The sequence below is a fragment of the Oratosquilla oratoria genome, chromosome 26, assembly GCF_046742065.1.
Source record: "Oratosquilla oratoria isolate Oo_2021 chromosome 26, ASM4674206v1, whole genome shotgun sequence".
NCBI lineage: Eukaryota > Metazoa > Arthropoda > Malacostraca > Stomatopoda > Squillidae > Oratosquilla > Oratosquilla oratoria.
Genome location: NC_134802.1, coordinates 21,081,485 through 21,108,260, shown reverse-complemented (window position 1 = coordinate 21,108,260; position 26,776 = coordinate 21,081,485). Strand labels below are relative to the sequence as shown.

At 40.9% G+C, this 26,776-nt stretch overlaps 1 protein-coding gene across 2 annotated transcripts in view; it reads right to left on the bottom strand.

Moving 5' to 3' along the window:
- Window positions 1-337: 337 nt before the first annotated feature.
- Window positions 338-26,776, bottom strand: part of LOC143039406 (uncharacterized) — a 63,546-nt gene continuing 37,107 nt past the window's right edge. Inside the window, exons 8-14 of one of the 2 annotated variants that reach the window (XM_076209385.1) lie at window positions 22,218-22,397; window positions 13,551-13,627; window positions 12,901-13,056; window positions 12,478-12,570; window positions 1,771-1,948; window positions 1,378-1,505; window positions 338-1,264 (exon numbers count right to left, since the gene is read on the bottom strand). In XM_076209385.1, the coding sequence (XP_076065500.1) occupies window positions 1,073-1,264; window positions 1,378-1,505; window positions 1,771-1,948; window positions 12,478-12,570; window positions 12,901-13,056; window positions 13,551-13,627; window positions 22,218-22,397 (1,004 nt within the window). In that variant the 3' untranslated portion in view covers window positions 338-1,072. The remainder of the gene's footprint in view (window positions 1,265-1,377; window positions 1,506-1,770; window positions 1,949-12,477; window positions 12,571-12,900; window positions 13,057-13,550; window positions 13,628-22,217; window positions 22,398-26,776) is intronic. The other variant, XM_076209386.1, reaches the window with a different exon arrangement.

The window sequence follows — 26,776 nt, the reverse complement described above, 5'->3', positions numbered from 1 at the left end:
AGGAAGAGGGGAGGAGGAAGAGGAAGAGGGGAGGAGGAAGAGGGGAGGAGGAAGAGGAGGGGAGGAGGAAGAGGAAGAGGGGAGGAGGAAGAGGAAGAGGGGAGGAGGAAGAGGAAGAGGGGAGGAGGAAGAGGAAGAGGGGAGGAGGAAGAGGGGAGGAGGAAGAGGGGAGGAGGAAGAGGGGAGGAGGAAGAGGGGAGGAGGAAGAGGGGAGGAGGAGGAGGGAAGGAGGAAGAGGGAAGGAGGAAGAGGGGAGGAGGAAGAGGGGAGGAGGAAGAGGGGAGGAGGAAGAGGGGAGGAGGAGGAAGAGGGGAGGAGGAAGAGGGGAGGAGGAAGAGGGGAGGAGGAAGAGGGGAGGAGGAAGAGGGGAGGAGGAAGAGGAGAGGAGGAGGAAGAGGAGAGGAGGAGGAAGAGGAGAGGAGGAGGCAAGGTGGGGGAAGAGGAAATGAGGGGGAGGTGGAAAGCAGATCTGTGTGCATGTGTGTGTGTGTGTGTGTGTGTGTGTGTGTGTGTGTGTGTGTGGGGGGGGGGGCGGCTAATAATGTCATGACTGCTGCCCTTGTCAGTCTAAATTTGCACTGCCTCTGAAGCTTCCAAACCCACTCAATGGTAACACGAACCACACACTCCTCAACAAATTAAACTGCTTCACCACATTTGTGACACTCACAAAACCTGTATAATTGAACAAATATAAATCTTACAAATGCACGACAGAATCATTAAATATTTCTAAAACTATGACAAAAATAATTCCTATATAATTTGTCACAATCGATATAATGGCTAAAGACAAAAAACACGATTAACTCGTAGTAAATTTAGCCAGGAAAACCTACTATAAAAATTTCCTGAAGAAGAGCCTCCATCAATTCTTTTCAAAACAAATGTGTTGGCTAACCGTTTGTTAAACATTCCCAAGTTTCTGGTAAAATAAAACTTTTAAAACAAGAGAAACATGTTCATCAAAAGAAATCTTCTGCAATTTATAAAAAAAACTTGCATTAGTGTGGTCAACAGTGGGTTAGCACTCCATAGTGACATGACAAGTGGTCAACATCAAACACTCAAATTAGTTAGAGCGCTGCTTAGATTTCCTCATAAGAGGCTTGTGACTTTCATCAACATCCAAAGGGTGAGTGTGCTGCCAGCAAGATTTACAGTAGTACTTGGAGCAATTCTCATCCCGACAAAAGTAAGGGCCTTGCTGCATCCCACACAACTGACATATGGAATCATCGGAGAGGTATGGGTCAATCTGTACCTGCATTGTACAAGAAAACATGAGCTTTAACATTTGTGAGAACTTTAGTTTCTTGATCAATATTCAGTATGTACAAATGTAAATACTTTGAACTCTGAGAAATCTTGTCTTGCCTTTTTCGAGAACTTTGGAGTTTTTATTTCAATGCATGCAGCTTTAACAGCCTTCTGGTATGACTGCACGTTGTTGAAGGTTACTCTTCCTGAACCAATTGGATACTTGTGCTTATCTGTGTCTATACCTGTCAGTAAAAGTAATGAGCAAGCATCTATTGAGCACATTACCTTGGCAGCATGATAGCTGGGCTAAGGGAAAAGTTACATTATTGGTGGGTAGGCATTCTGCACCCAACCTGTATTTGGTAATTATGCACTTTTCTTTTCTCCAATTTTTGTGGATTGAGGACATGGTATATGCATTAACTATTCTCAGATCATTCACTAGTAGGTATTTTGGGAATTGACTACACTCGCCAAATAATAAGAAAAAATCTGTAAATATCTCACCTGTACACACAACACCTCCAAACAGATCATTCATAATGCTGGCAAGGCCTTTGGCACTTAGCATGCCATGAAGAGCTCCAACGAAGACAGTCTTAGCAAAATCCATTTTGTAAGCAGCAGAGGCAGGCCGAACGTAGTTGTTGTCACTGATAACCCATGGGATTACCTGCACCTGATCCTCAAATAGGTAGAGATTATAAGGCCCATCAGTCAAAACCTACATCAGATATTGCAATAGTTGCACTATACTAGGCAACAGCTGTACACCTACATTCAGCTGAAGAAAATACTTGCGCATTAACTCCTTACGACTACACAATAGGGAACAGACAGGTGCCTGCAATATACACATCTGTGAAAATCAACCCCCTCACCACCTTCTGGAGATGCTGCCTTGAGGAATTGACACTGTCTCTGGACTGGGCCCCAAGATCTATAAACTTCAACTATTTTTTCCACCTTTTAACAAATGAAGAGTGGACTAAGCTTTTCCCATCTCTCAGCCAACGACATACAAAAAGTCCATTAATACAACACAGACAAGGGTTTAAAGTTTCTTTCCAGACATATCTAAAAGAGGGCCTGAGGACATAACCAACCACTGTGTGGTTGTGGGTTTCCAGTTGGTGAAACTTGAGGCAACAATTATTATTATTGTAATATAGAACACTTTGTACATGCACAATTAATTTATTCAGTTGATGAGGCTATGAACTAAATTTATTCTCAACTAAAAATGCTCTTGACCCTCCAAATGCACAAGATTTCCTCTAACTGAATACAACTATGACCATGGAATGTCATGTGGAAGAAAGTGTGAAGGATACAAGGAAATCTATTAACATATTGCCCCACACCTGTCCCTCAGATCATAGAAGACCAAATACAAGCACTAAACGCAGAATAACAACAAAATACACAAAACAAAAAACACAAGCTGGGTCATTTGAACGATGAACCTTCCCTTGGGAGATCGGCGATGACGTTGGAGTACTACATTGTAGCCAATGTGTACGTGCACGAGTGTGCAGGCTAGGCATTGAAGGGAAATGAAAGCTACGCTGACTACCAGAGATGATCTGAGTGAAGGTGAATATCAGAGATGATGTCACCAACGAAGGTGAGAAGATGATAAGTCAAGTTCTTGAGAGCAGCACTGGCTGCCATATGTACAATTCATCACACTATTATAACATAAATTCACTACCGTATTACTTGTTCTCCTTTACTCAGTAATACATACATATACAAAAGGCTTTTTTCCCTCTTATAATGGATAGCAAAAAACCAGACAAAAACCACTCCCACCCATTCCATCCCCATCATATTCCCCTCTCATCCATCCACTTCCCTCTTATCTTGGATGACGAGTCATCCCTGCATCTTGCCCACTGCCCTGGGTCACAAGCAGTGCTGCAAGACAGCACATCCACAGCAAGGCCACTTCATTAAGTCGGCAACACCCCCTGTTCCCTCATGCAGAAAAGTAGAACACTCGAAATCCCTTTGGGCAGCATCAAGTTATTTTTCACACATACTCCCCCATCCTCCACACACTCCACCTCATGCATCACAGCATCATCCATACACAACCATTCTCCATTCACTCCTATCTTCTGTCCTCTCCTGTCCTTCCTCAACATATATTCCCTTCTTTCCCAATGTCCCTTTTATCCCATCCATCCATCTCATCCCATATCAACCCCTCCTGTTCACTCCTTCTACCTTTGCCTTCCACACCTCTTTTACTAGTCCTTCTTCACTCATTCTTTCCATGTGTCCAAACCATCCCAATACTCTTTCAACAACCCTATCTCTCAACTCCCTTTCCACCCCTGTTCTCCTCTTCACCTTCTCATTTCTCACTCTATCCAGCCTAGTAACCCCTATCATACTTCTCAGGCACCTAATTTCAAACACATAATATATAATAATATTATGCATAGAGGATTAGAAATGGATAGAGAACCAAGATATAGAAATATGAGAAATAGAATTTTTTTTGGCTCGAAGGCCAAGCGCCGAGCCGGTAGTAATGAGAGATAGAGATATTAATGACATTTTAGATGAATTAATAGAGCTCAAAAGTGAGTACAAAATAATGTACAAGGAAGTATCCATGCTAAGGAAAGCCAATGAGGAGAATAATAAGGAGATAGAGGAGTTAAAAAAGGAATTAAATTAATTAAATGGAGAAAATGAAAGGTTAAAAAGTGAAGACAAATAGAAACGAGGCATTAAAAAAGGAGATAAAAAATCAAATGTAAGAAGCGACTGAAAAGGTGGAAGAAAAAAATCAAAGAAAATGACTTGCAGGAAATAAAGCAATGGAAAATTGAACAGGAATGTCAAAAATGATCCCTTAAAGAAATAATGGAGCAACAGGTCAAAGAAAAATACCAAGGAAACAGTGATCCAAGTAATTAAAGAGAAAGGTAACTTAGAGACAGTAGATAAAAAAAGATGCATTGTAATCTATGACATTAAAGAGAAGCATGATGTACCTAGATATCAGAGGGAAAAGGAAGAGAAAGAGATCGCTAAGGAAATTCTGAAAGAATTACAAGCAGGAGAATTAGGCTTGGATAGGGAAATTGAGGAAACCCATAGGATGGGCAGATACTTTAAAGAAAAACAATACAGGCCACAGAAAGTAAAGCTTAGATCTCAAACAATTTAGAGGAAATACTATCCAGAACAACAAAATTAGCAAATAGTGAACATTACAAAAATATGTGGATAAAAAAAAGAAACGAGTGAGGAAGAAAAAGAGAAAGAAAAATGACTTAGAAACGAAGCAAATGAAAAAAATTGTTGAGTGATGGACCCAAGGCTGAGAAAATGGTATACAAGGAAAATGGAAACGAAGACAGAAAAAGACGAGGAGAAAGGAAATTAAAAATACTTTATACTAATATAGATGGAATAACCTCAGGAATGAATGAATTAAACAATTACCTGGCCTTAGAAAAACCAGACATAATGGGAATAGTGGAAATTAAATTAAAGTATACTCTACCACCCAACACTGTGGGACAAGGTACAACTGCTGGACAAAGAATAGAAAGGATAAACAGGGTGGCGGAGTTTTAATTTTGACTAATAAAGATTTAAATGTAACAAAAATAACTGAAGGAAAAATAATGTAGAATCAATTATGATACAAGTTGAAAGCAAAACATATGAAGAGTAGAAAATTTGTAGTGGTGTATGTGCCCCCCAAAACACAATCCTGAACAGAAAGTGATCATTCCAAATTATTAGAAGATACAAAATATGAATTAACAAATATACTGAAAGACAGAGGAAATACAGTAATTATGGGTGACTTCAATTCAAAAGAAATATGTTGGGAAGAAATGACAGTGAAGGGGGAGAGGAACTCTCGGGTAACGTCCTTCTCGACATGACCATCAAATATACAATGACGTGGTGGATTAGGGAAAATACTAGATATAGAGGTAGTAAAGAACTTTCAAAGCTGGACTCAATACTTACGACAGAGCCTGAGATTGCCGATAAAATTTATTACAAAACTCCGATAGGAAAGAGTGACCATGTACTAATAGAATTGGAGTTGAAAGAGCAAATGGATCAATGCAAAAATGATAAACATAGAATAGGAAGACTAATGTACAACAAAACAAATTTTGAGAAACTCAAAATATTCTTTTACAATGTGAACTGGGAAAAGTTCCTAAATGAAGAAACAGGGATAGAAGAGAAATGGAATATACTAAAAGAAATTTATAACGAGGGAGTAAATAAATATGTACATACATATACCAAGACTTTTTCCCCTTTTCAAGGGAGATAGCCAAAAAGAAAAAGCCATAAAATCATTCCCACCCATTCCATCGCTAAATACACTCCACTCCCCTCCACCCTCCCTCTTATCTTAGCACCTCCTGGATGGTCATCCCTGCACCTTGTCCACTATCCTGGGTCAGAGGCAGTGTCACAAGTCACAGCACATCCACAGCAAGGCTGCTTCATTAAATTGGCGACCCCCCCTCTCCGTCCCCCCATGCATAAAAGAAAACTGGGAGAAATCCCTTCGGGCTATGTCAAATTTGGGTCACACATACTACCTCATCCCCCATCCCCCCACCCATTCCACCTCATGCATCACAACATCATCCATATACAACCATTCTCCCCTGTCTTCTGTCCTCTCCCGTCCTTCCTCAACAGACATTCCCCTCTTCACCAAAGCCCCCTTCACCCCATCCATCCATCTCATCCTAGGATGTCCCTTCATGTTCACTCCCTCCACATCTGCCTTCCATACCTCTTTTACTGGTCTTTCTTCATTCATTCTTTCCATGTGTCCAAACCATCCTAATACTCTTTCATCAACACTATCTTCCAACTCCCTTTCCACCCCTGTTCTCCTCCTCACCTCCTCATTTCTATCTAGCCAAGTAACCCCCATCATACTTCTCAGACACCTCATCTCAAACACATAAACAAGATAAAAGGAATATACAGAAGAACTGGAAATGGCTGAAATTATGAACAACCACTTCAGATCAGTATTCACAATAGAAAACTCGCCTACAGTGTAGAGAGAATTATCCCCAGCAATGAAAGAAATAACCGTAACACAAAAAGAAATCAGTGACCAAATTAAAACCCTTGATGTCAGAAAATCACATGGTCCAGACGGAATTGCAAACTGGATACTGAAAGAATGTATGGAAGAATTAACTGACAAAATATATAATATAATTAAATTCTCACTTAAAGACGGAAAAGTACCAGTGGACTGGAAAAAGGCAAACATTGTACCAATTTATAAGGGAGGTGATAAGGAAGATCCATCCTAACTACAGACCAGTCTCACTAACAAGCACAATAGCAAAAATTTGTGAAAGTTGTCAAAAACAGATGGGTTAAATACCTGGAAGAAAAATCTATACTGAACCCAAATCAATTTGGATTCAGACAAGGGAGATCATGTACAACAAATCTGATCTGCTTTTACTCAAGATTAGTAGACATAATACAAGAAAGAGATGGATGGGCAGACTGTGCTTTTCTGGACCTGCAAAAGGCATTCGATAAGGTACCTCATAGGAAACTAATAAATAAGATTGAATCAAAAGGTGGCATCAGAGGAAAATTATTGGAATGGATGAAAGACTTCCTGATTGGGAGGAAAATGAGTTGTAATTAGAGAAAAATCCTCCAACTGGGAAGAAGTAAAAAGCGATGTCCTGCAAGGATCAGTACTGGCCCTGATCATGTTCGCCGTATACATTAATGACATGAATGAAGGCGTGGAGTGCTATATGATTTTCTTTGCAGATGATGCAAAATTACTTAAGGTAAAAACGGAAGAGGATTGCAACTCATTGCAACAAGATCTGGACACGATATGGAATTGGACTCAAAAGTGGGAAGTAAATTTTAATATAAAGAAATGCAGTATAATGGAATTTGTTCAGAGTAAAAACAGAATATCAAAAGATTACAGAATTGGGGAAGAAAAAATAAAAAAAGCAAACTCTGAAAAAGATCTTGGGGTGATGATTGGAAAGAACATGAAACCTGATAAGAATATAAATAAAATATTCAGAGAAACCTACAACTTATTGAGGTCAATCAAAGTAGCATTTGCTTATATGGATGAAGAAACGATAAAGAAAATACTAACTACACTAATAAGACGAAAACTTGAGAACACAGCATCACTTTGGACACCCAGTACCAAAAAGAATATTAAGAAACTAGAAAGATTACAAAGAGCGACAACCAAACTAGCACCAACTCTCGCCAAACTAACACATGAGCAAAGACTATCCAAATTGAACCTACCAACTCTGGAACAATGAGAAAGAGGAGATTTGCCGACTATCTACAGAATAATGAAAGGAATGGAAGTTTTAGACAGGAATGACCTGTTAGTGTGGGGCAACGGTAAAATGAGAGGACATGGAAAAAAACTGAAAAAGATAGTTATAGAAAAAACTTGAAAAGGAACAGTTTCCCACACAGAGCAATAAATACATGGAACAAATTAGACAACAAAACAGTATGTGCAAACACTATACAAGATTTTAAGATAAAACTTGATGCGGAGAGATACAAAGACGGGTCACCACGAGCATAGCTGCCCTCCTGTATATTACAACTAGGTAAATACATTCAAACTCCTTCTCTTTTCCTCTTAATAAATACGTACAAAAAAAAGCTGGTACAACAAAAGGTGTAGTGAAGCTAAGGATAATGAGAGATAAAGCTTGGAAGGAATGGACAAGAAAACAAGCAAATGGCAAATTTACATTAAACTAAGAAATGAGTATGTAAAAATACACCGATGAAAAGAGAAACTAAGAAAAAAAAAAAAAAATAAATAAAAACTGCAAGGAAAAACCCAAACTATTTTTATAGGTATGTAAATGGCAAACTGAAGAACAAACAAGAATTAGAAAAACTGCGCCAAAATAAAAATGAATACACAGAAGAACTGGAAATGGCTGAAATTATGATCAACCATTTCAAATCACTCAAAAAGTATCCCTTAAAGAAATAATGGAGCAACAGGTCAAGGAAAATACCAAGGAAATGGTGATCCAAGTAATAAAAGAGAAAGGCAACTTAGTTAGGGACACAGTGGATAAAAAAAGATGCATTGTAATCTATGACATTAAAGAGAAGCGTGATGTACCTAGATATCAGAGGGAAAAGGCGGAGAAAGAGATCGCTAAGGAAACCCTGAAAGAATTACAAGCGGAAGGACAAGGCTTGAATAGGGATATCAAGGAGACCTATAGGATAGGCAGATACTCTAAAGAAAAACAATACAGGCCACTGAAAGTAAAGCTTAGATCTCAAACATTTGCAGAGGAAGTATTATCCAGAACAATGAAATTAGCAAATAGTGAACATTACAAAAATATACATACATACATACATATACCAAGGCTTTTTCCCCCTTACAAGGGAGGTAGCCAAAAAGGAAAAGGCATAAAATCATTTCCACCCATTCCATCCCTGAATACACTCCCCACCCCTCCACCCTCCCTCTTATCTTAGCACCTCCTGGATGACGGGTCATCCCTGCACCTTGTCCACTGCCCTGGGTCAGAAGCAGTGTCGCAAGACACAGCACATCCACAGCAAGGCCCCTTCATTAAATCGGCAACCCCCCATTGCATAAAAGGAGAGGACGGGGAGAAATCCCTTTGGGCTGCGTCAAATTTTGCTCACACATACTACCTCACACCCCCCATCCCCCCGCCCATTCCACCTAATGCAATCACATCATCCATATACAACCATTCTCCATTCACCCGTCTTCTGTCCTCTCCCGTCCTTCCTCAACAGATATATATGATATACAAAAATATATGGATAAAAAAAGAAATGAGTGAGGAAGAAAAAGAACTTAGAAATGAAGAGAGTGGAGAGTGGTGGATCTGAGAACTGAGAAAATGGTATATAAGGAAAAAGGAAAAAGACAGAAAAAGACAAGGAGAAAGGAAATTAAAAATAGCTTATACCAATATAGATGGAATAACTTCAGGAATGAATGAATTAAATGACTACCTGGCCTTAGAAAAACCAGACATAATGGGAATAGTGGAAACTAAATTAAAGTGTACTCCACCACCCAAAATTGTGAGACATGGTTTATACAACTGCTGGACAAAGAACAGAAAGGATATAAAGAAGTTAGAAAGAATACAAAGAGCAACAACAAAACTGGCACCAACTCTTTCCAAAATGACATATGAACAAAGACTGTCCAAATTAGAATTACCAACTCTGGAACAAAGAAGGGAAAGAGGAGACTTACTATCTATAGAATTATGAAGGGAATGGAAATCTTAGATAAGAATGACTTATTGAAATGGGACAATGGAAAAACAAGAGGACACAAAAAGAAACTAAAGATAATTACAGAAGAGATCTGAAAAAAGCTTCCCACAGAGTGATAGATACTTGGAACAAATTGGACAAAAAAAAAAAAAAAAGTGTGCAAACACTATTCAAGATTTTAAGAAAAAACTTGATGCTATAGAATTATGAAGGGAATGGAAATCTTAGATTTGAATGACTTATTGAAATGGGACAATGGAAAAATAAGAGGACATGGAGAGAGAGAGAGAGAGAGAGAGAGAGAGGAGAGAAAAACTTCCCACAGAGTGATAGATACCTGGAACAAATTGGAGAGAGAGAGAGAGAGAGAGAGAGAGAGAGAGAGAGAGAGAGAGAGAGAGAGAGAGAGAGAGAGAGAGAGAGAGAAAGTGTGCAAACAGTATTCAAGATTTTAGGAAAAAACTTGATGCTGAGAGATACAAAGAAGGGTTACCAGGAGCATAGCTCCCTTCCTGTATAATACAACTAGGTAAATACAATCTCTTAGCATCCATTCCCACTCCTCCCTTTCCTGCCTTATAAAAGAAAATGGAGAAAAGTGGGAGATAAGTCAGTTGTGTTTTGCTGATGACACTGCACTTATGGCAGGATCAGAGGAGGGATTGAGGAAGTTAGTGACAGAGTTTGGGAAGGTGTGCGAAAGGAGGAAGTAGAAGATAAATGTGGGTAAAAGTACGGTGATGAGATATACAAGGGGAGAGAGTGGCAGCAGACTGGAAGCGAGTATTAAGGGAAAGAGACTGGAGGAAGTGGATAGTTTTAGATACTTGGGTGTGGATGAAATCAACGTAGAAGAAAAATTGTGGCTACATGGAGGAAACTTTTACTGAATGTACATCGGTTGTCAAGCAGAAAGATAATGTGGTTTGTGAGGCTTCAAATAAGTTTGGACAGTACCCCATTTACAAAGCCAAGAGATGGAGTAAGGGTGAGAGAAAGCACACCGAGATTGACATGCCAAACTCTGCATGGGCATACAACCAAGTCAATAAAAATTTTCTGCAAAAATAAATATTTGTTACCAATTAGATAATTATCATTTGAGTTAAAGGGTATGGTAGGTGTAACAATGATGGGAGTGAGAAATTGTGAGGTGAGGCAGAGACAAAGATGGAAAAAGCTGACATTGGGTAGATAAAAGAATGCAGATGGTTTAGAATGGATGAGGGGGGGGGCATGTAATAAAGCAGAGGGGGTGAACCAGATTTGGTTGTCTAGTCCTACTGTGAAGGTTCTGCATTACTCCTGACACGAGTTGTGTAGTAGGGTCAGGGATGACCCTTCATCTGCAAGGAACTCTGATGGGAGGAATAATGAACTGGATTTTAGATGGGTCAAGGGATGGGTGTATGGTCAAGCCCTTTGGTACATGCATGTATGTAACCCATAAGGAAGGAGTTACCCACTCATGGGGTGAAGGGTGGGGTGTTACTATGTGATTACGTGGAGGGAGATAAACCAGCTTCAGCTCTTGGGTCCTGAAGCAGACAAACCCATTGCACTGCAGTTCAGTTGTTGTTGTTGTCGTTCCCTAGACGGTCTGTCCGAGCAGTCCCGTCTCCCCAAGGAAGGCCACAGCCGAAACTGGGTTTTCCCACAAATCCTTTATAGAGTGTATGTTGTGTTGTTTGCGTGCATGATTGTGTATGGTATGGGGTGAAGTGTTACATCCTGGGCAGCTGTTCACAACACGGTCGTCCAGCCTCTTCTGGTAGCTTAGAAGTGCTGGGTGGTGACCGCATCGCAGTCTGGCCAAGTGGACTCTGTCCTTTCGTGGGAGAGAGGATTCAGAAGGGTGGATATCAGGGGGTCTGACATGCAGCAGTGTGTTGTCTTTCAGTGTGTTAATGGAGCGGTGAGTGATATGATTATGAATATGTTTCCGGAGGCTGGTATTTGGTGGTTGTGGAGGAAGAGAAGAGAGTATCTGTGCATAATAAAGGTCTTTGGGTGTAGTTTTAATGTTTCTTGGTGTGTGTGGGTGTTCTGCTATGTAGTGTAGCGGGTGTGATGTGTTTGTGGTGGCTGCAGCAAGTGTTTGTGTGCCTCTCATGTCGAGGTGGTCCTTGACTTTGAGGACTTTTGTTTCATGGTGTAAATGGTCTGTAGGTGATGTATTTGTGCAGCCTGTAATTGTTTTTAGGGCTTTGTTTTGTATGATTTGAAGGGTGTTGTGGTGTGTCTCACTGAGATTAGGAGCCCATGCAGGACTCGCATAATTCATCACTGAGCGTATGCATTGTTTGTATATTGTTATATTAGTTTCTTTGTTTTGTCCAAATGTTGTTCCTGTGATTGACTTAAGTGCGTTAAGTCTAGGTGTGCATTTGTTTTTTATGTTTGTGAGGTGTTGTTTGAAAGACATGGATGTATCGTATGTTACACCAAGAATTTTCGGTGTGTTTGTGTGTGGTATTAGAGTGTTGTTGATGTAGAGATGAGGTATGTATTTGTGTTCTTTTGTCCAGTTGGTGAGAAGTGTTGCTGTAGATTTGGTTGGAGCTATTTTGAGTCTGTTTGTGATGAACCATGTGTTGAGTGTGTCAAGGTAAGGCTGGATTATTTCTGCAGCAACCACCCCTGGCCATCAGCAGTTCAGTTGCATAGTATGGTTGGAGTAGTGGGCAAACAACCCTTCACTCCTTAAGTGCAGACAGGAATAATGTGAATCTTTCGATGTAGGAATGTGCTATGACTTAACGCCCCCTTGAGGAGAACTCTGGCCTTTGTATATATACACTAGAGTATTTAATGGGTTAAGCACAACACTATCACCCTTCAGCTCTTAGGGCAAACTGTGACAATGAAGCTTCAAAATACCTCTTTGTGTCTAATTCTTCTGGTTGAGATCCTGTAGTAATAATTTCCTCCAGTGTTGAAGTCCTGACTGCATGATGCCAAGAGGGCCTTCACCTGTCAACAGGAAGAAACATCACTGCCTTTATACATAATTTATACTAACTGACCTTACACAGAATTTGATTAAGCTAGTCTATCTGTGTGTGTACCGTGTATGATTACACATCACTGAACAACTTTTGTCACTACTTTCCCGATTACTAATAAAAACTACTAGACTTTATTATTTGATTTATTACAATCACCCCCACCCTCCATTAAGTCCTTGGGTCAAAGGCAATGCTTAAGTATAGTTTCATTCCTGTGTATTACAATTGGACAAATGTTGGGTAAACGTAAGGTATTGGCATTATAAAAAAAATAAAGAAAAGAAAAATAACTGACCTGTTTCTCACTTTCAAAAATAACGTACACATAGCCCCTTGGAGGATTGGCAGAGTTCTCCTTCCCTGGCCACTCAATCTGGATGTTTGGGAAGTGCTGGAAAGTCTGCTTCAGTGCACTCTCTGTCACATCCCATGGAACACCACCCAAGAACACCTGTGGGCACAATGATATGCCCAAATGAAATGGCCCATCAACAATTTTGTCTCTAAAAACCCATATAGTGGTAGAACAGATCTGAACAAAAAACTATTCAGAACCAAGACCTAAAAGAAACCATTGTGATGGGCTGTGTTGTGGTTGAAAATCAATAAATCCAAACTATTCAAGTAATGGGGAATGTCTGTTGAGCAGAGACGGGAAAAATTAAGACGTATAAATTGAAAGCCTGTGAGGATTTCTCCTTGTCTTTATTTTTACATGAGGGAACAAGGAGGGAGGGTTGTCATGTAAATGAAGAGGTGGGGATAGGGGACAATGATTTGTTTTCATCTACAATGAGCTAAGATAAAGTTGAGATGGATATGAATGGAATGGGCGGGAGTAGGTGCATGCTTTGGCTGGCTACTTCCCTTATAAGGGGGAAGTAGCCTATTGGTATATAAGTGGATAAATGGAGGGAGAAAGAGAAAACGCTAGTACAGACTGACCTTATTGGAGTAAATAGGATTCTCATGCGTCTCAACTTTGAGCTGCCCACTCCAGGTGCATTTGGCTTCACACACAGCTGTAAGGGTAACAAGATACAAAATTTCATCTATTTTACTTCTGTGGTGGTGGTATAAGAATGCCAGTATTACAATGCAGGTCAAACAAGGTGACTACAATAAGAAAAGTGGAGAGTAGATATCCCCTTTTCTATTTTAACCTCCTGGAAAGAATTAAGGCAACCACTCCATCTATTGGTTCATCCCCTACTCAAGCATTGAAATCTCAAATACTACTACATTGACATTCCTCCCAAAACTCTCTAAGCACTCATTTCAATCTATCCAAAAAGCCTCCTTTCCCTCTACATCCGTGGTTCCCAACCTTTTCTGGCTTGAGGCACCCTTGCCAAGCCTTTCAGAACTCCCTGGCACCTTATTAGAAAATCTAAATTCTAGTTTGTCAGTATTTTGTTGATTTAACATCAGTGTAACAAAATGTTGTCCCTGGATAATATGAAAATACTCATCTTTACATTGATGCTGCTTTAATAAACAAAAATGGATGACAGACGGCAATACGAAAATTATTTTTGCCCTGAATTTTGGTGGCACCCTCAGTTGATCTCACGGCACTCTTTGGTGCCGTGGCAAAACTGGTTGGGAACCACTGCTCTACGCTCTTCTCACCACCAGGCCTATATGTGCTTACAAAGACCTACATCTCCCTTTCGCGTTTCCCCTTCATCCATATCAACCTTAAAGGAACCTTCCACTCCAGCATACACTTACCTATGTCTTCACTTACTAGTAGTCAATACAAGAAATGGCACACATCCATTGAAAATAAAGTTCAAGCTGCAAGCTATGGCAAATGAAATAATCAGCAAGTCTTGTAAGTTAACACAAGAAGAAAAGTTAATAATCTGGATTAGTAAAGATGCTGACAGAGTAACAACCAAGGACATGAAAGCTCTTAGAGAAAACAAAAGCTAAAAATAATAGAACAGAACAAACAGTATTTTTTTTTTTAACAGTTGTCAATTTGGCGAGGAAATCTTTTCTAAAAACAGGATGGCAGCATTAAAAAGGAAACTGAGGAAACTTAGAGTAGCATACGCTAATGTTGATCACGGGAGATTTTAACTATAGAAACACTGCCTGGGAAAATTTAGGTAGAAAGTGCAAAATTTTTCAGATGTGGTACAAGATAATTTCTTAAAACAAATGATTACCAATCCTACTAGGGGAGAGAAGAAAAAAGGTAAAAGCAGTTAATAAAATTATGAAACCAGACAAGACACCTGGGTTAGATGGGTGTCAAGTGTCTAAAAAAGGGAGGTACAGTGATGGTGGACTGGCTGGTGAAGGTGATTAATATTTGTCTAAAAGAGAGTAGAGTGATGGAGGACTGGAGGAGTGCCAGTATAGTTCTGCTTTCCAAGGAAAAAAAAAAAAAAAAGGGACAAGTGTAAGTGTAGTAGTTTCAGGGGGATCAGTTTGCTAAGTGTAGTTGGGAAGGGTTAAAGGAGGGTTTTGATTGTGAGGATTAGGAGAGGAACAGATGGAGTAATTGGTGAGAAACAGTGTGGGTTTAGGTTGTGGTTGTGGGGTTCGGATTTTTGTGGTAAGACGTGTGAGAAAGCTGTAGCAAAGGTTAAGGATTTTTCTGGGGCCTTTATGGATTTGGAAAAGTTAAGAGCAGTCAAGACTTTTTACAATAGTAAAGCCTCTGTTAGAATTAGAAATGGAGCGATCAAGCGGTTTGACGTAAAGGTGGGACTTTACCAGAGATTTGTCAAGTCGCCATGGCTGTTTAATGTGTACAGTGTACATGGACGGGGTGGTGCAGGAGGTAAATGCAAGAGTAATGGGCAGGGGATTGAGTTTATTCCTGACTAGTTTTGCAGGTATGCTTTTATATTCCTTTGAAGAAGCATACTTGCAAAACTAGTCAGGAATAAACTCAAGACTAAGACTCCTGTGTTTCCTACTCCACTTATGTCAACCTGTCAGAATGTCTCAACATATATAAAACAGTGGAGAGGTGATGGACATGTTTGGAAAGAGAATTGATAATAACACTATTTAGGAAAAAAGTCAAGCATGGGAGAGGGTGGAAGGAAGGATTGTTGATAGGTCTTTAATGGACTAGACAGTGTGAGAAGAGGAGGAATTTTGGATGTATATGTTCTTAATCCCTGCAGCATCAGCGGCATACATTGTATGCCGCAACAGTTTTATGGATTGAGCATCAGCGGCATACATTGTATGCCACAATTTAAAAAATTTGCCAAAAATAGGCAATACGTCAAGGGTCAAATCTGTGGTAATGACCAAGTAGCCCTATCCATTGGCTGTAAAAACCACAAATTTTTTTATTGGACAAAACTGGCAACCCTGGCAGCATTTTTTTGTTTTTTTTTTTGAGTAACTTGGGGTATAAAGTTTTTTAGAACGTAATTTAGGCAATTCTGGTGTATGAAATGAAGTATGAGGAGGCGAAGTTGTACTTCGACAGTTAGGCAGGTGCTATTAAGTATTCAGATGTATAAAACTGGCAATTTCGTACTGCCAATTTTCATAATAAATGCATAATACAAAATGTGGTCGGGCAGTAATGGTGTGACAGATGCTAAAACATTTACCAAAACTATATGAAACACCACAATCACCTATGCTCCATGAAATTATAAAAGAAAAGATACCGAAGAATCAATTTATCACATAGTGATAAATATTTGTGAGGCGGCGGATGATTTCTTTTGCCGTTGGACAATTTCTTTCTCCCCACATGACAGACCACAAAGAAGCCTCTCAGCCAAGCTCGGGCAAACTCGGGACCGCGAGAGCAGTCCAAGCCTATATATCTGCCAGCAGTTTCTAAACAACTCAAAGTCGCCCCAAGTACAGGGTCAAAGGTCACCGCAACGTTCGTCGCCATCAAACCTTACACATTGGCAACCTAAGAGTGCCCCCATTCTTATTGGATACTCCCTCGTGGGGAACTCCCATTTTTCCACCATGTATAATTTTAGCTAGGAAGATCTGGCACCTCCAGAGTTGTTTTCTGGGCAGCCAGACAAATTGTATCAGAATAGGATCAGCAATAAAAGTGGAAAAACCAATCTGCGTTTTGACCAACCCCACACCTAACATCCCAACATATTTGCCCCCCCCAAAAAAAAAAATGTACAAAAACTATTTATAAACACATTTTCTGTAAGTGTCAGACTATTACAGGTGACTGTACACTGACTTAAATCATAAAATGGCAAATTCCTTCACACTCTGAAATTCTAACGAAGCTTCCCTGATGTTTTACCAAACTTTCGCATGCATATCTAAAAAAAAAAAATCGACCCAGTTTCTTCCCTTCTATGCTAAGGTGAATCAAAATAAGCAAGATTTGTTGGTTTTATATAATTTTGAGTTCATTTATGAAAAAGAAAGAAAGAAAGGAAAAAAATTATATATATATTTTTGCTCTGATGCTGGGGTGGGGGGTGTACATACAATATTCACCCGGTGATGTACAGGTTAAAGGAGAGTGGGAGAATATCAGATCCTTTTTTTGGAAGGCAAGTTTAGAGTGGTGGATAGAGGAAGACGACAGACGGTGCTTAGAGTAAACTACTTAATTACTTCAGTATGACTAGTTCTCATGTGCAACATTGGCTGCCATATATAATTTGCATTACAAAATATAAAGTCACTGCTGTATTACTCCTCTTTTACTCTAGGTAATAATAAACACAAAACATGATCAAACCTTTTCACAGAATCCAGGGGTAACTCATGTACAAAGAGAAAAAAAGAAAGAAAGAAAGAAAGAAAGAGAAAAAAAAAAAAAGAAAAAAAAAAAATCAAAATGTCAATGCCAGCATCCTTGTGTAGTCACTCACGTCTCATGATGCCTACGTAGGCGTCATTGTACCGAAGTGGTTAAATGAGAAGGAAAAGGAGTAGGGTAATGTGGGGGATTAGTGTACATGGGGGTGGACCGTACAAGCTCCTTTAAAATGAGTGAATTTATAGAAGAGGAAAAAGAGAGGAAGTGATGTCAGTAAACATGATGGTTGCTTTCATTCCTCCTAGCGTGCCACGTATGGTTTGGAGATAAGAATTTTTCTATTTTTGTGGCATCCGATTTAACTTGAGACATTCATATCATATTGTTCCCTAATCTTGAATGCAGCCTGATCAGGTTGGTAAGTTATTGCATATGAATATTAGGCAGATGTATGTAATATATGAAGATAAATCTAGGTTTTATCCAACATTGTTGCTGTGATACTGGTTTGAAGGCAGTATGGCTAGGAGGGGGTGGAGCGTACAATAATTTTTATGGAGCTGGAACTAGAGGAAGGTCGAAATGCTGGGGAAAAGGTGCATTATGTTGGTAAAATCCTCTCTATCGAGGACAACACCAGCTATAATGTAAGTTTTCTCTGGATCAAGTCTAAATTTGGTATTCCAGACAAGTTTTGTTTCCCTCTAGTAGAGGACACAGCAAAGGTGTCCATAGAATCCTGCAAAGGTGTGTTGATGCCCCAGCAAGGGCATACTCAACGACTTTCAAATATGGTAAAGCTAAATGTTCCATTGTATTCATTTAACATGAAACGAGGTTGGCCCAGGAGTGATAAACTTACAAAACTGGCTTTATTTCTCCAGTGTTTTCTTAAATAAACAATATTGGATGTGCACTTCTATTATTTCACACAGCAAAATATCATTCATAAAACTCCTTATTGGTATTGCAGGGATAAAATGGACATGTAATACCGATCGCCAAGACAAGGTAAAAAAAAAAAAACTCGTCTGTTGCTCGTTCATTAATAGAACACTTTAGATGATGTGTTTGTTTAATTTTAGACAGCAATATCTAACTTATTATAATTTGTAATGTTTTTTTTTTTTTTTGGGGGGGGGGGCAAAATAGCATGTATGGAATACCCCCACAGTATGTACGGATCACCCCCACTATGGGGGTGATCTGTACAAAATGAAAATTTTTGGTTAAATAGCCATAAAAGGTCCCTAGTTTTGTATTGATAAATTCAGTTGTGTGTCGTAGGTAGCCCATTCCTTGAGGAATATTTCTGACCAACTGCCTTATCTTCAAGATTTATATCTGATTTTTCAGTAATATTTTTCCACTAATAGTACGATATACCCCCACACTACCTTACAAGAAGTTGAGAGAAGAGTGGGAGGAGGTTAAGAGAGTAGAGGTAGGAGTGAAGAAGGAATGGGGGTGTTCAAGGAGAGAGTAACAAGATGTATAAAGATATGTGGAACAAGAAGAATGGGAGGGAGTAGAAGGAATGGTAGAGAGTGGTGGAATGCTGAAGCAAAGAAGGTTGTGGAAGAGAAGAAACAAGCATTTACATACTGGTTGCAAAATAGGATGAAACCTATGAGAGGTACAAAGAAAAAAGATAAGTAAAACACAAGATAAAGGGGGAAAAAAGATATAAAATGGGGGGAAGAGTACATACATACATATATATATCAAGGCTTTTTCCCCCTTATGTAAGGGAGGTAGCCAAAATGGGAAAGGCATAAAATCATTTCCACCCATTCCATCTCTGAATACACTCCACACCCCTCCACCCTCCCTCTCATCTGAGCACCTCCTGGATGACGGGTCATCCCTGCACCTTGTCCACTGCCCTGGGTCAGAAGCAGTGTCACAAGACACAGCACATCCACAGCAAAGCCACTTCATAAATCGGCAAAGCCACTTCATTAAATCGGCAACCCCCCCTCTCCGTCCCCCCATTGCATAAGAGGAGAGGATGGGGAGAAATCCCTTCGGACTGCGTCAACTTTTGCTCACACATACTACCTCACCCCCCAACACCCACCCATTCCACCTCATGCAATCACATCATCATCCATATACAACCATTCTCCATTCACCCCTGTCTTCTGTCCTCTCCCGTCCTTCCTCAACAGACATTCCCCTCTTCCCCAAAGCCCCCTTCACCTCATCCATCCACCTCATCCTAGGACGTCCCCTCATGTTCACTCCCTCCACATCTGCCTTCCATACCTTTTACTAGTCTTTCTTCACTCATTCTTTCCATGTGTTCAAACCATCCTAATACTCTTTCATCAACCCTATCTCCCAGCTCCTTTTCCATCCCTGTTCTCCTCACCTCCTCATTTCTCACTCTATCTAGCCTAGTAACCCCCATCATACTTCTCAGACACCTCATCTCAAACACATTCAAACTCCTTCTCTCTTCTTCTCTTATGTTCCATGTTTCTGCCCCATACAGTGCTGTTGGCACAATCACTCCTTCATACAGTCTCCTCTTAGCATTCATTCCCAAATGTCTATTTCTCATTACACTTCTTAACCCCTTCCATACGGTGCCGCACACATAGGCGTCATGGACTTAGATCTCGGTGGCAGCAGCCAATGCCAGCCGTACGACGTGTCGTAATAATACTCGCATCATAAAATATAGTCACCGCTTATATCGATCGTTCTCTCTTCACCCGTGAATTTTGATAACCATAGAAAATGCGATTACAAAAGAATTAGAAAGAATGTCATTATGGAGTGGCGACTACAATAAATATAATCAAGACGCCGATATGGCAGCCTCGCGAATACACTCGCTCCCCATGACGCCTACGTGTGCGGCACCGTATGGAAGGGGTTAATCCACCAAGGCATTTACTCGCTTCTCTCAATCTACATTCTACCTCCACCTTCACTCCACCTTTTCCTGCCACATTTGCACCCAAGTATCTAAAACTATCCACTTCCTCCAGTCGCTCTCCCTTAATGCTCACTTCCAGTCTACTGCCACTTTCACCCCTTGTACATCTCATCACCTTACTTTTACCCACATTTATCTTTAACTTTCTTCTATCACATACTCTCCCAAACTCTGCCACCAGCTTCCTCAATCCCTCCTCCGATCCTGCCACAAGCGCAGTGTCGTCCGCAAACAACAGCTGGCTCACCTCCCACTTTTCTCCATTTTCTTTAACCATCTCCAATCCCTTGCCCACTACCCTTGCATTTACCTCTCACACCACCCCATCCATGTATAAGTTGAACAGCCAGGGCGACATAACGCATCCTTGACAAGTCCCACCTTTACCTCGAACCACTCGCTCTCTCCATTTCCAATCCTGATACAAGCTCTACTACTCTTATAAAAACTCTTGACAGCTCCCAGAAGCTTTCCTCCTATCCCATATATCTGCATAACCTCCCACAGTGCCTTTCTGTCTACCCTATCATAAAGCCTTTTCCAGAGTATGACAGAAAATTATGAAAGTAATAAAAAAAAGATTGTTTTAGAAGGAAATTATGAGAGGAAGAGGAGACTTGTCAAGTAGAGAAGAAAAGGTAAAAAGGTGCATATGGAGAGTTGATAACAAAAGAGGTGGCAGTAAGAGGAAGTTGGACAGAGTATTTTAAGTTGTTGTTAAATGTGGAGGACAGGGAAGCAATGGTGGTTGCCGTGGGAGATGCTAAGAAAATGACAGTGAATGCGGAAAATGGGGGAGAAAGGTGAAAGCAGTTATTCAAATGATGAGAGCAGGTAAGGCACCTAGGTTAGATGGGTGTTATGCAGTGTCTAAAAAAGGAAGGTACAGTAATGGTGAACTGGATGGTGATATTGTTTAATGTTTTCTAAGGGAGGGTAGAGTGCTAGAGGACTGGAGTGCCTGAATAGTTCCACTTTACAAGGGAATAGGAGACAAATTTGAGTAGTAGTTTCAGAGGGATCAGTTTATTGAGTGTTACAAAGGCTTATGTGAGCATTTTGATTGAGAGGACTAGGAGAGGAATTGAATGGGTTTAGGGAAAGCATTGGTTGTGTGGATCAAATTTTTGTGGTAAGATATGCGTGAGAAAGCTTTGGCAAAGGTTAAGGATGTTTTTTAGGCCTTTATGTATTTGGAAAAGGCTTACGACATGGTAGACCGGAATGCATTGTGGAAGGGTTTGCAGATATATGGGATCAGAGGAGTACTATCAAGGGCAGTCAAGAGTTTTTATGAGAGTAGCAGAGCCTGTATTAGAATTAGAAATGGGGAGAGAGTGGTTTGAGGTAAAGGTAGGATTTTGCCAGGGATGTGTCATGCTATCATGGCTGTTCAATATATACATGAATGGGGTGGTGTGGATGGTAAATGCATGGGTAATGGGCAGGGGATTGGAGATGGCTAAAGAAAATGGAGAAGTCCTTGATAGAGGTGATTTATTAAAGTGGGGAAAAAAGAAAAACAAGAGGACATGAAAAGAAACTTAAAAAGGATAGTTATAGAAGAGATCTGAAAAAGAATAGTTTCCCCACACAGTGTTGGATATCTGGAATAAATTGGATGAAGAAACAGAGTGCAAAAACTATACAAGAATTTAAGAACAAACGATGCTGAAAGACACAAAGATGGGTCACTACAAGCACAGCTCTCTTCCTGTAAGATACAACTAGGTAAAATACACATCCTCTACCTTTGTTTACCTTTCTTATTAGCTCCTCGTGAATGGTCATCAATGTCTCCAGCCCAATGCCCAGGTCAGATGCAATGCAGCAAGATAAAAAGCATCCACAAGGCGATTTCACTTAAGTGACACCATCCCCCTCTCTCTCCACCTCTCCGACAATTCATAGAATTCCCTATTATACATACCTGCTGAGTTCCTGTGCATCCTGGCAGCCTTTTCAATGTAGTATGGGTCTGAACTACCATTGAGAAGATTAGCCAGAGGACCAGATGTTGGGCTGCTCTCCCCTAATAAACCAGAGCCATCCATCAGCCCAGGGAACATCTGAGCTGTGCGCCACACACTAAGTTGCAGTGGACTTAAACCTGTAATATAAACAATTGAATGTATGACAAAAGTACAATTATCCAAAGTTGTCATTCACATTTATTTGATGCTTTTGATAAAGTCCCAAACAAAAAACTATTAAGAAAACTGGAAACCATAGGAGAGATACAAGGGAAATTATTGAAATGGTTGGAGGACTTTTTGCATGGATAAAAAATGAGGGTAGTACTCAGAGATAAGAGTTCTACTTGGAAAGAAATAATTAGTGGAGTTCCACAAGAATCAGTATTGGCTCCAATAATGTTTGCTATTTATGTGAATGACATGGAAGAGGGTGTGGAATGTTACATGAACTTCTTTGCAGATGCAAAATTGTTAGTACCGAAATGAACTGTGACTCACTACAGAGATAAAGTTATAAAACATAGATGGATAAGACATCTGGAGAATATACTAAATCTGAGACAATTCAGATTTAGACAGAAAAGATCACGTACCACAAATTTGGTCTGTTTTTAATCACAACTAATATAATACAAGATAAGGATGGATGGGCTGATTGAGTGTTCCTAGATCTACAAAAAGTTTTTGACAACGTCCGACACAAAAAACTATTAAGAAAACTGGAAACCATAGGATACAAGATAAATTATTGAAATGGATGGAGGACTTTTTGCATGGAAGAAAAACAAAGGTAGTGCTCAGAGATAAGAGTTCTACTTGGGAAGTAATTAGTGGAGTTCCACAAGGAACAGTATTGGCTCCAATAAAGTTTGCTATTTATGTGACATGGAAGAGGGTGTGGAATATTACACGAGCTTTGCAGAAGTAAAATTGTTTGAGTACTGAAATGGACTGTGACTGACTACAGAGATCTGAACAGGGCTTGGGAATGGAGACAGAAGTAGGAAGTGGACTTCAACATTAACCTCTTCACTCCGGGGCACATCACACGTCAGGCAGCATTAGCTGCCCGACGTGCGATGTTGCGTCATAATAATCGCATTACATACATACATATACCAAGGCTTTTTCCCCCTTTCAAGGGAGGTAGCCAAAAAGGGAAAGGCATAAAAACACTCCCACCCATTTCATTCCTAAATACACTCCACACCCCTCCCACCCTCCCTCTCATCTGAGCACCTCCTGGATGACGGGTCATCCCTGCACCTTGCCCACCGCCCTGGGTCAGAAGCAGTGTCGCAAGACACAGCACATCCACAGCAAGGCCGCTTCATTTAATCGGCGACCCCCCTTGCATATAAGGAGAGGACGGGGAGAAATCCCTTCGGGCTGCGTCAAAATTTACTCACACATACTACCTCACCCCCCCCCCGCCCATTCCTCCTCATGCAATCACAACATCATCCATATACAACCATTCTCCACTCACCTCTGTCTTCCGTCCTCTCCCTTCCTTCCTCAACAGACATTCCCCTCTTCCCCAAAGCCCCCTTCACCTCATCCATCCACCTCATCCTAGGACGTCCCCTCATGTTCACTCCCTCCACATCTGCCTTCCATACCTCTTTTACTAGTCTTTCTTCACTCATTCTTTCCATGTGTCCAAACCATCCTAATATTCTTTCATCAACCCTATCTCCCAGCTCCTTTTTCACCCCTGTTCTCCTCCTCACCTCCTCATTTCTCACTCTATCCAGCCTAGTAACCCCCACCATACTTCTCAGACACCTCATCTCAAACACATTCAAACTCCTTCTCTCTTCTTCTCTTATGTTCCACGTTTCTGCCCCATACAGTGCTGTTGGCACAATCACTCCTTCATACAGTCTCCTCTTCGCATCCATTCCTAAATGTCTATTCCTCATTACACTCCGTCTGGGGTATTGGCTGCTTGTTATTGTGGCAAAGTAGCATGCAGTCGATACTTTAGGGTCTATATGGGGCGCCCCTACGGACCAGAGCCACACATCATTTTGTCTATGATAGAAGAAAACTCTGTCCATAGAGAAATTATTATGCTGTCCCCCAACCCCTTGTTGCTGTCCTGTACCATTCCTCTGAGTATTCTCTCTCTGTGATGGGGGAATTCCCTGTGGTGGGGGAAAAGAATACTGCCACCAAGTATCCCACTTGGATCGTAAGAGGCGAGAAGAAAGGGACGGGGAGTGGGACTAGGCATCCTTCTCCCTGTAGCCCCACGGGGCATATATCCTAAAAATAAAAGTGAAGGCATAAGGGGTGCTGGAGGGCCTCGGACCAGCACCCTAAGGTTTGGGTCTTTTAATGTGCGTGGATGTGGTACAGATGTGAGTAAAAGGGAAGAGATAGGTAGTATGTTTGTGAGAAGAAAGATGGATGTGTTGGCTTTGAGTGAAACTAAGTTGAAAGGGAAGGGTGAGTGTAAGTTTGGGAGTGTAAGTGGGAGGTTATCAGGAGTGAAGAGAGGGCGAGGGAGGGAAGGGGTGGCTATTCTAGTGAGTGAGGAGATAGGTAAACAGGTAGTGGAGTGGAAGGAGGTTTCCTCAAGGATAATGTGGATGAAGGTGAAACTGGGAAAGGAGATGTGGGTCTTAGTAAGTGCATATGGGCCTGGCAGTGAGAAGAGCGTGGAAGAAAGGGAGGCCTTTTGGATAGAATAATCGCATTATAAAAAATAAAGTCGATGCTCAATCGTTCGTTCTCTTTCACCTGTGTATTTTGATAACCATAGAAAATATGATGAAGCCAGTTTAGAGAGAATGGAAGTTACGTAGGTACAACTACAATAAATATAATCAAGATGGCGACGTCGGCATCATCGAGTAACTTGCTCCTCATGCCGCCTACGTAGGCGTCACCATATGGAAGTGGTTAAAAAATGTAGCATAATGGAATTTGGAAAAAGAAAGAAAAGAAAAGAATATCAGGACAATATAAAATTGGTGCCAAGGAAGTAAGGAAAATGGGATCTGTAAAAGGCCTGGGGGTGATCATTACAAAAGTTATGTCCCCTGACAAACATATAAACAAAATTGTCAGTGAAACCTACAACTTGCTATGATCAATAAAAGTGGCATTTACTTGGATGAAGAAATGGTAAAGAAAATACTAGTCACACTGATAAAGCCAAAATTGGAGTACCCAGCAACACTATGGTCACCCAGTACTAAAAAGAATATCAGGAAGATTGAGAGAATCCAGAGAGCAACTACGAAGATGGCCTCAACACTATCAAAACTTTCCCATGAAGACTGTCAGAACTAGAATTACCGACTCTGGAACAAGAGAAAGATGTTTTGTCGACCATCTACAGAATTATGAGAAGTATGGAAATCCTTAATAAAGAAGACTTTCTAAATTGGGACAAGAGAAACAAGAAGACATAAAAGGAAGCTCAATAAGGACAGTTATAGAAGAGACCTGAAGAGAGGGGGAGAGAGGGAGAGAGAGAAAAAAGCTTTACCCCCCCCCCCCCCCCGAGTGGTAGATGTATAGAACATACTAGACAATATACATACATATACCAAGGCTTTTTCCCCCTTACAAGGGAGGTAGCCAAAAAGGAAAAGGCATAAAATCATTCCCACCCATTCCATCCCTGAATACACTCCACACCCCTCCACCCTCCCTCTCATCTTAGCACCTCCTGGTTGACGGGTCATCCCTGCACTTTGTCCACTGCCCTGAGTCAGAGGCAGTGTCGCAAGACACAGCACATCCACAGCAAGGCCGCTTCATTAAATCGGCAACCCCCCCTCTCCGTCCCCCATGCATAAAAGGAGAAGACGGGGAGAAATCCCTTCGGGCTGCGTCAAATTTTGCTCACACATACTACCTCACCCCCATCCCCCGCCCATTCCACCTCATGCATCACAACATCATCCATATACAACCATTCTCCATTCACCTCCGTCTTCTGTCCTCTTCCGTCCTTTCTCAACAGACATTCCCCTCTTCCCCAAAGCCCCCTTCACCCCATCCATCCACCTCATCCTAGGACGTCCCCTCATGTTCACTCCTTCCACATCTGCCTTCCATACCTCTTTTAGTGGTCTTTCTTCACTCATTCTTTCTATGTGTCCAAACCATCCTAATACTCTCTCATCAACCCTATCTCCCAGCTCCCATAAATTGGGATAAGAGAAATACAAGGGTACATGATGAGAAACTCAGAGGATAGTTATACAAGAGACCTGAAAAAAAAAAAAAAAAAAAAAATCCACACACAGTGGACATCATCCATATACAACCATTCTCCATTCACCTGTCTTCTGTCCTCTTCCGTCCTTCCTCAACAGACATTCCCCTCTTCCCCAAAGCCCCCTTCACCCCATCCATCCACCTCACCCCCCATCCCCCCGCTCAATCCGCCTCATGCATCACATCATCCTCCATATACAACCATTCTCCATTCACCCGTCTTCTGTCCTCTCCCATCCTTCCTCAACAGACATTCCCCTCTTCCCCAAAGCCC